Source organism: Pipistrellus hanaki (genome assembly GCF_964339955.1).
Source record: "Pipistrellus hanaki genome assembly, chromosome: 2".
NCBI lineage: Eukaryota > Metazoa > Chordata > Mammalia > Chiroptera > Vespertilionidae > Pipistrellus > Pipistrellus hanaki.
The window spans coordinates 90,714-100,870 of NC_140504.1; the positions used below are offsets into that span (position 1 = coordinate 90,714).

General features: G+C 53.4%; 1 protein-coding gene across 1 annotated transcript; it reads right to left on the bottom strand.

Moving 5' to 3' along the window:
* Nucleotides 1-448: 448 nt before the first annotated feature.
* Nucleotides 449-8,176, bottom strand: LOC311616517 (uncharacterized protein; the record flags this gene model as incomplete). The annotated part of the gene is made up of 7 exons (XM_084871935.1): nucleotides 8,095-8,176; nucleotides 5,373-5,502; nucleotides 4,244-4,389; nucleotides 3,941-4,063; nucleotides 3,146-3,288; nucleotides 821-1,007; nucleotides 449-469 (listed from the first exon to the last, which is right to left on the bottom strand). Exons 2-7 carry the CDS (start codon nucleotides 5,449-5,451, stop codon nucleotides 449-451), a joined length of 699 nt encoding a protein of 232 aa, XP_084728061.1. The 5' UTR covers nucleotides 5,452-5,502; nucleotides 8,095-8,176.
* Between the last annotated feature and the right edge of the window lie 1,981 nt (nucleotides 8,177-10,157).

Consider the following 10,157-nt stretch of genomic DNA (forward strand, 5'->3'; position numbering starts at 1 on the left):
GAACAATAAAGATTAATTTAAATAAAAAAAAAGAGAAGAAAAGAAATTCTCTCATCACTGATGTTTCCATCCTCTCGCCCTCTCCCTTCCTCTCTCTGACATCAATAAAACAAATGACGGGGTGGATAGGAATTTCGGCCTGAGGTGGGAGGGGCAGGAAAGCCAAAGCTCTGGCTTCAATCAAACGGAGTCCAGACCCTCTGCCTCAGAGGTCTGAGGACGTGCCCCCCAGCTCATAAACGCATCGCGAGAATTCAATGCGATGACACGGGAGCACAGAGCACAGAGTTCAGCCCAGAGGACAGAGAAAACGGCACTTGGCTATTTCCATGCACCGCCCCGACCCTGCAAAAGCAAAGGTCAGGCCCTAACCAGTTTAGTGCAGTGGATAGAGCATCGGACCTCGTACTAAAGGGCCCTGGGTTCCTTTCCGGTCAAGGGCATATGCCTAGGTTGTGGGCAGTATCCCCTGCGGGGGTGGTGTAGAAGGCAGCTGAATGATGCTTCCCTGTCATCATTGATGTTTCTATCTCTTTCTTCCTCTCCCTTGTTCTCTATCAAATTAAAAAAATATATATATATGTGCTTAAAAAAAGAAAACAGCAAAGGTCCGCTGAAAAGTCTTTTCTGACACATCCCCACCAGCCAAGGTGCTTGTGCCCGTAAAACGCCTCTGGCTGCCTCCCGGCCTCTGGGTGACATTCACACACAGTGTTTGGGCACAGACGCCAATGAGGACCCATGCGGACCTGGCTGGCCCCCGGCTGTTAGCGCAGGGCTCAGGCCCGGTGTCCTGAGGCCCACCAGCCCCAGTTCTCACCTCGCACTGGGCACTGAGCTGTGGCAGACTGATTTCCTTAGAGCGCTGCTCCTCCATCATCTTGTAGTACATGTTCTGAAAGATCTGAAAATTCTCCCGCTCGTTCTCTATGGAGGCCTGCAGATCCTCGATCTTGGTAAGCAGCTCCTCCTGCCCCGCCTGCAGCTGCTCGGTCCAGGAGGTCAGTCTGCGGGTGGAGAGCCACAAGGCCCAGGGCTGAGGAGCACTCTCAGCCTCCATCCCAGGTGTGTGCCTCCATCACACCCACCACCCCTCTGGGCCGCAGGGTGTCCCCTGTAAATGAGGGCTGAGCACAGTCAGTGCTTCTCCAACTGTGTCCGCTGGGGTTCGATGTGGCCACCCAGTTGCCTCCTGTGGGCTGGGGACACAGGACAGGCAGGCTCGGACACTTCAACACAGCAGCCTGTGACAGCCCTTCCCATGGAAGGCTCTGCAGAGCCGCCTCCTTGGAAAACGATTCATACACTGAAACACTTTTGGAAAACATGGAATCAGAACATCTTTGCTCTGAAACTGTCTTTGCCAAGCTCTTCTCCCCAGGCCAAGTCCCTTTCTGATTTCAACTCCTGACACAAATAAACTGTGAGATTCTGGAGCATTATGTAAAGCCACTGACATCAGCATCATCATCATCATTGTCATAATTACCCGACTGGCTTTCCGGGGCAAAGGGTTATACCTGAAATCTCAATGCCCAGAGGCTCACAGACTCAATGTGAACACAGAGGGCCCCTGTTTGGCCCACACAGCTTTATTATTTAATTTAAGTCAGTTAGTTATTTAATATTTTAAAATGTCAAGTTTCACATCAACTCTCAGCTATCACCCTTCTCGGAGGGTGGGAGAAAGCATAGAGCAAAGGCCCCGGCAGGTGTGGCTCCGCAGAGACAGCGTCCGCCTGTGTACGGAACCGCCTCGGGCAGGATTCCCAGTCAGGGCCATGCACCTGGCGGTGGGATTGCTCTGTGGCATAGAGGGGTGTGTGCTGTAGGCATCCAGGAGAAGTGGCTCTCGCATCGCTGTTTCTCTCTAGCCCGCTCCCTGCCTTCCTTTCACTCTCTCTGAAGGGCAGTGCAAAAATTATCCTGAGATGAGGATTAACTTTTTGTTAAAAAGCAGAAACAAAAGGATGACCCGGCAGCGCAGGCCTGCCTCTAGCTGACAGCCTTCAGAGGGTGTGCATTCTCCAGGAGGCCTGGCCTCCGGCTGACACTCCTCCCCCACCTGCAGGACCTGCCTGCCCCCGCAGGCACCCAAGTTTGTAGCCCCAACATCTACTCAAACAAGGCTGCGCAAAGGAAGGCTTCCTGTGGTCACGCCTCTGGGATGAGACAAGACCTGGATTTGAATCCTGACTGGCCACTACCCCCAGGATTGACCCAAACATCTTAGTTACTCTCTCAGAGCCCCTTTCCTCATCCTTATGGGGGGGGAAAAGGATAATAGCACAGTCAATTCTCACGATTCACAGGATAATGTCCTACGAAGCCACTGTGAGCACTGAGTCAGTGTAACTGCAACTGTCCCAACTGTTCCTGGAGTCTCTGGCCACAATTTTTGTCAACCAATCAAGACCTAAAGATGCTTTGGTTACTATGCTCACAGCCAACAGCACCAAACCTCGGGCTGAAGGACCCTCAGGTGCCACTCCGATATTTTCCCCAAGGCGCAGCGCAGCTTGCACTTGGGGACACTAGACAGCCGAGCAGCACTCCATTCGGGGCCATTTCACACAGCGACATCGCCACCGAAAACCACGAAAATAGAACCCACGGTCCTCAATGGAGCGCGGAAGGGACGCTCGTTTGCAGTGTGAGAGCTGAAACAGGCAGGAGTCAGAGGCCTGTTCAACCGCAGCTGCAAATGGGCACATCAGGCGACCCCCGTGTCTCCCCCACTGGACAGGCCCCTGAGAGGCCACGGGGGCTGATGTGGGGGCGACAATGCATGTCAGCCAGCAGGTAAATTCACCCTCAGGGAACGCGAGAATGACACGGAGCGAGCACACGTCCTTCCCGGGATCGCAGGTGTGAGAGGATGAAGGTGCTTGTGCCCGACACCGTCATCACCATCGTCATGTGGGATGGGCGGCCCTCCAACCCTGGACCGCGCTCCATCCCAGTTGTCACTAGTCCTTCCATCCCAGCCACCAGCTGGAGGCCCTTCCCCCGAGACCATCAGCTGTGACACTAACGGGAAAGGGGGGTGGTGCGGCTGGCCTCACTGGAGCTGAGCTCAGGGGGCGCTCAGAGAGCTGGTGGGAATGAAACCCGGCAGATGCCGCTGCAGGGCGGAGGCGGTTACCTGGCCACCTCCTGCTGCAGCCTCTCATTTTCCTGGGTGACCAGGGCATTGGTCTCCTGCTCCCGCAGCAGGGCCTCCTGGACTTCAGTCAGCTGCTTCGCCTGCTCCCCCAGCTCCTCAAGCTGCTTCTCCTCGGCCCACTCCTGGTTCACGGGGAAAAGGTGAGGATGCCTCACTGGGTGCAGGCCCCGGGAGCTGCTCACTCCCCATCCCTGCACCCCCACACCCGGTGAAGGGCCAAGAGCAGGGCAAGTGCAGACCCCAAAGGAGCAGGGACCCTCGGGGCAGGCAACACCCAGCCGTGCTGAGTGCGGTTCTCCCAGCGCTTAAGGAACTGTGCTGGGACGGCCCAGGGCATGAAGGGACCATCACATGGGGCTACGTGAGTCCCATGTCCTCTCCACACATGGGAACTTTAGGGCAAATGGATCAGCTCCTTGGTTGCCCTCTTTGAACACATTTAAAACCCTATTTTTTAAAGCACATTGAACCTCAGTAAGGATGCAGAATACCTGGACAACACTAACATCTAATTTTCCCAGATATTGACAGAACAGCCATCCACCCTGCATAGCCAGCACCACCTCCTTCTCGGGCCCCCAGTGCTGTCCATCAACAACAAGATGGCCAGTGTCCCGGCGAGGCAATACCTGCTGAGAATTGCTGGTCTGAGATGCAGCTGAGCTAGGGAACTGGTCACCAGGAATCACTGATCAATGACCAGGACATGGTTGTGATCCTGGACCCTCCCTCTGGCAGGCAGGGGCGCCGGGAGCCTGCGCTTTGAGTGCCTACCTGCCTCTGGTTTTCTATGATATTGAACGTGTACTCCTGTTCTCCCTCCAGATCTTCTTGGACGCTCCTCAAGTGCTCGTTGGTGTTCTTCTCCATCTGTAGTTGGATCCCCAACCTTGCCACCTGCAGAGCCAAAGACCCAGCCTGTGCCAGTCAGGTCACAAAGTGAACTTGGCTTTAAAGCAAACCGCAAACCTGTCACCCCCTGACACACCCGGCCTCAGGCTGGCCCATATGTTCCGGGGACACACACACACACACACACACGCACACACACACACACACACATACACACTCCGTTACCTGCTCCCGGAGCTGCCGGTTCTCTTTAATCAGCTCCTCACACTTGCTGTTGCTCTCCTGCAGGGCCTGGGTATCGCCCTGCAGCTCCAGGACTGTGTCCTGAGGGGCCTGGGAATTTTGCCCCAGTGCCAGGGTCGCGCTGGAGGCTGAAGAACAAAGTGGAGTGTGAGCCCCAATCCTGGGGCCTCCGCTCCCCTCTTGACTCCGCCTCGAGATGGTCATCCCTCTGAGAGGGCCATCCCCCTGAAGCCAAGGTCTAAAGACCAGAAACAGCCAGCTGGATGCCCTTTGTTGTTCACAGGGTGCTGTCGCTGTGGGTTGTGGCCCCTCTGCTGGCTCCTCTTGGGCCCATTGGGGAGCCACCCAGAGTTTAAGAAGAGACAGTGGACAGGCCAATACAAAAGTTCAAGATGCTCGAAATGCTGGAACCACTTTTTGCCAAGTTCCAACCTGACCGTCAAGTCAAGGGTTTCAGACACTCACAGAGAAGGCAAACACATGGCATGGTCTCTGCCAACCCTCAGAGTGGGGTGTTGGGTAGCTCAGCTGGCAATGTGGGGGCCACAAAAATTGACCATTATGTCTGTGGGGGGTAGAGCCTCTGGGGCGCGTGTGCCCAGAACTTACCACCCCTGGGTAAGGCCCTTGGGGAGGAGGGGTCCCTGAGCAGCCAGCCCCGGCCCAGGGAGACAGAGCAGACTGCACCCATCTGCCCGATGAGGACAGGAACGGAGGAAATCAGCCCAGGCTCCTGTGACAGTGCAGGTTAGTGACCGCTGGGGAAGGTGCCTGCCATCCAGAGCGCTCAGTCCCCCACGCACAGTTGTAAGACAGCCGCTGGGGGTCAGCGTGCTGTCCTCTGAAGGCTCCTGGGACTGTCCGCATGGGAGCTGAGAAAACTGGCAGCACTGACTTTGTAGTTCATGTCCTGACTTCAATGCTGCCAGACCCTTCATGTTCTCCTTGGGGAGAAGGCAGGTGACAGTTCCAAACAGCCCTTGAATCAAACCCCATGGACTTGGGCTGAGGATGGGCTGACCCAGGAGATTCAGAGCCAAGGGCTCAGCTCCCTAGCTGAGGGAGAAGCTGCGGCCAGGCCGGCTCCCCAGCTCCAGGGGCTGCTGCCTACCTTCTGACTCCTGGCCCAGCTCCACACTCCGGTGGTCAGACTCGTTGATCCTTAGTCCCTGCTCCGCCTCCAGGGCCATGTTGTCCCCCAGCAGCTCCTCAAGGAACTGCTGGGGGCTCTGTCCAGGCTCCTAGTGCAAGAAGAGGGGTGGGTGAGGATGCGCACCAGGGCACCCTCTGGGCAGGCCCTGCCCCGTGCAGCTGCCCTCCTTCCCCCGGATGCAGGGCCTCCATGCACCTGCTCACTTCCTAACGCACAGCTGCACAGAAGTGACTCCAACACAGGGCCCAGCTGGGACACCTACAGCCACTAAGACATGCTGCCCCAGTGGTAGGTGATGAAGACCCCGAGGTCAGTGATGTCTGAACAAAGAGACGCACAGCACAGAGCTGTAAACCAAGGATAGGAGGATGGACAGCTCTGAGGCCCTTAGCTGGTTTAACATGTCTTGGATAGGCCATGGGAACCGAAAATCACAGCTTAACGCACATCCTAGATGCCAGCAGAGACCCTTTTTGCCACATCAGCCACCTACATCTATCCTTTCAGAAAAGCAACACAGCAGCCAGGCCTTATCTATAGGTTTTTTGTTGTTGTTGTTGTGTGTGTTTTTTTTTGTTGTTGTTTTTTTAAATATCTATACTAATAAAAGAGTATATGCTAAATAGACCAGTAGTCTTCTGGACATCCTTCTAGATAAAGCCAAGGTGGTGGGGACTAAAGCACAGGTGTTAGGGGCATCAGGCCGGCAGGGAAGAGAAGGTAGGAGTGATCAAACCAGCAGCAGGGGAGAGGAGTAAGGGAGGGATCAGGCTGGCAGAGGAGCAGTTAAAGGGTGGTCAGGCAGACAGGGGAGCAGTTAGGAGCCAGCAGTCCTGGATTGAGAGAGGGATGTCTGACTGCCATAGTAGGCCTGATTCCTGAAAATCAGGGAGCCCCAGATTGGAGGTGCAGTCCCAGATTGGAGAGATGCAGGAGGCCAGGCTGAGGGCCCCCCAACCCGAAGCATGAATTTCATGCAACGAACCTCCAATGTATTTCTTTCAAATATATTTTTATTGATCACAGAGAGCAAAGGAGACAAAGAGACACATCAATGATGAGAGAATCATTGACCGCCTGCCTCCCACAGGACACCCCTCAGCATGGAGCCACAACCTGGGCATCACCCCTTCAGCAGGCCCTGTCTGCTTTGAGAGCCTCTGTGGTGCCCACTTAAGACACTAAGCTTAGCCTATGACTCTTGGTTGGTAGCAGGCCCGTGTCCGCAGGAGCAGAAAATCAGGGAAGCATACCACATAAACCTAACACTGCCCCATCTCTGGTACCCCGATGCGAGAGTGTCTGACGTGTACAGCCTCGCCTGCTTGGATGAGAGACCTGCTGATAGGTATGGGACTTCACTGAGCCCATTTCCTTAACCAGGAAGGGGTGGGGCTAAGAGCTATCCCAGTTTGAGGGCTGAGCTTAGGCCTCTCAATTCCACAGTCACTCCACTCATCTGGGCGCTGGAAATAAATGGCTATTTGGGCGAGTTGTTGTTAAATACAGTTTTCTTCTGAACAGGTCACACATGTCGTCTTGCAAAACCAACAGCTCTGGACAGTGTCCAAGAAATGAGGGCTGAGACACAACAGACAGGCTGTGGGCCTCCAGGGGTCAGGCACATCTGGTGTGGGACGCCAAGGCTGGGCCCTCACAGGCCCCCTCACGGGAGGAGTCCGTGGGGCCTGTTCCTGTCCCAGGGCCCAGCACACACGGGGGAGCCGATCCGCTCTTTCCCTCATCTCTCCTCCCGCCCAGATCCCTCCCGGGGGCTGAGTCTCCCCAGTCTGCCTTCTCATTTTGGGAACACGCATACACGGGATGTGTTCGTTGCTCTCGGTAGGCAGCTTTCCAAGCCAGGCCCCACGAACGGTTTTAACAGCTGTGAGGGGGCGGTACCTCCTGCTTTTCCAGCTCATGTTCATTTTACCCCACGATCCAGCACCCAAGTTTCTTGGTGGAAGGGAAGCCGTGGACCTACTGCCAGTGGGCGTGGTTCTGATCAATGCCTGGCAGCGGGAAGGGTTAGCTCACAGACTCTGGAGTCGCCTGGGCCCCGTCTCTCTGCCCATCCCCAGCCCAGAGCTCGGTGCCCTCTGTCCTTGCTCATTCAATCTTCACAAGAGCCCCGAGGGGGAGGCAGGGAGAGTCCCTTCTTACCCAGGAAGAGGCTCTGCACTCACCGACTGTATGTCCACCGGCTCTTCTCAAACCGACTTTTCACACCGACTCTCCACAAACTGACAGTTCACCAAACTACTCCGCACCCTCCAACTCAGCACAAACCCTCTCCGCTCCCACCAACTCCTCACCTACCGACTCCTAACCCTCCTACTCCACGCCTACCCACTCCACAACCACCCGCTCTGCACCTAACATTCCACTGTCTCCATGCCCACCATGCCAAACGGCTCTAGGCCCCGCATTCTAAACAGCTCTGCCAGCGGCTCAGACCCCTCTCCCTACAAAACTTCAGATTTAGCTGGGCATATAAAAATAAAGAAACATAAAAGTTAATTTATACACCCTAAATCATTATAAAGGGAAACTAACCACTTCATTCTAATATGTCTACCCATGTTTTGAAAAATTACTTTCTTCCCATCAGCCAAATTATAAAGATTTGACCCATTCCTTTAAGGGAACAACACATTCACTTTATTTTGTGAAGTCTTACCTAGAGAGCTCAGCTCGGGAATTCTTCTCCCCATCCACTGGGAAGAGTTCAGACATAGAACCCTGAAGTCCACCAGTCAGCTGCCTAAAAAACAATTTGACAGACCACTAACCAATATGTATTTTATAAGAAAAATGACCAAAGTAATGCTGTATATTTGGAAAATACTTTATTTAAAAATATATCTTTAGCCGAAACCGGTTTGGCTCACTGGATAGAGTGTCAGCCTGCAGACTGAAAGGTCCCAGGTTCGATTCAGGTCAAGGGCATGTACCTTGGTTGCGGGCACATCCCCAGTATGTGTGCAAGAGGCAGCTGATCGATTATTCTCTCTAATCGATGTTTCTAAGTCTCCCTTTCTCTTCCTCTCTATAAAAAATCTATAAAATATATTTTTATCTTTGCCCTTAGCTGGGCCATAAGAACTAGTACTGTAAAATCCAGTGTGGATTGGGGCTGAGTGACACACAGGCTGCTGGAGACCCAGATGCTCCTCTTAAAAGGCCAGCACCACAACTGGATTTACAAGCTCCCACTTGTGCCAAGTCCAGTGCCTCACAAGGCTCTGGGGACCCAGACAAATACGGGGAGAAACTGGACTGTCTGGCATCGGGGCAGGAATGCGGGGGCGGCTTTCTTCCAGATGGAGATGCTAGTAGTGGTCATTATTCCTGTGCTGGAACCTCCCTGGTGCAGGGCTGACTGGCAGCCATTTCAGTTTGCTCTACCCTGAATATTACCTTAGACCTCTCCTCACCCATTTACAACCCCAACCAAGCTATGAGCAAAGGCTATTATATATAAATGGCCTGTCTTGTTCAGCCTAAAACTTGTCTACCAAACTGCAGCTGGAACAGGAAACTGCAAAGCTATCAATAAAAATCCCAAGGCTGGCACCAGCACCAGCCTGCCTTGCTTCACAGCTGGGCCTCATCTTGGCACTTCCAAAGCCCAAACAAAGAGGAGGAATCTGCAGATATCTCTGTAGTTTCTGCTGGGTGGTCTGAGGCAGTGGCTGACTTGGCACCTCCTTGGAGATCCAAGAGTCAATGTACCCAGTGGTCAGTGTGAGATCAGACCAGATTACAACCCTTCACATGCATAAGTGACATCCTCAAGGGGCAGACTCAGTGAGCACCAACCCCCCACCAAAGTAAGTCCTGCCCCATAAGGATGTCTCCTGCACAGCAGCTCTTCCCCTGTAGACCCAGCAAGTCCGCACAACCAATTGGCCTGGAAGGTAATTCCTCCCATTGATACCAACAGCAATCAAGGCTTAACTACAACAATACTGTGCACACAGCTCACAAAGGAGTACACCAAGAGTGTCCCATCTCAGGTGATTGGGGAGGCTGAGTCACTAGGCCCTATAGGAAACCTACCAACGAAGGGCACTCTATCAATTCAAAGAGATTTAGCAGCTACCCAATACATAGAAACAAACAGAGGATAGCAACCAAAATGCAGAGACAAAGAAACATGTCACAAATGAAAGAATTGAAGAAAGCAAAATAGTGCATATAGAGGTCAAAACCACAGTTATAAGGTTATTCAAAAATCTTCTAGAAACCTCTGAGAAACTATTGTGACTTTCAAAGAACTTAGTGAGAATACAAAAAAAAAAAAAAAAAAAAGGAAAAGGATCAGTCGGAAATTATGTATACGTGGACTAAAATAAAGAATAATAGAGGGATCCAAGATGGCTGCGCCCAGGTGAACACCTAGCCGCAGCCGCACACAACAATTTTAATAAAATACAACTAAAATATAAAACGGACATTGCCTAGAACTACAGGAAGGTTGACTGACTGGAAATTCTACGGCGAGAAGCAAGGAGAAAACCAGAAGGAGGCGCGGAGGAGCTGGAAAAGCCCAAGGTACGGAGACGCAGCGAGCGCGCGCGCACGCGCGCAGAGAGGACGGAGCCGGAGAGGAGGGAGGCCGAGTGCCTGGCTGGCGTTCCCTAGCGGAAAGGAGATAAACACTCCGACTGTGCTGGGCCCCCAACTGCTCTGAACCCCAGTTCTGGGCCAGACCCCGGGAACTCAGGCTCAGCCATAGGG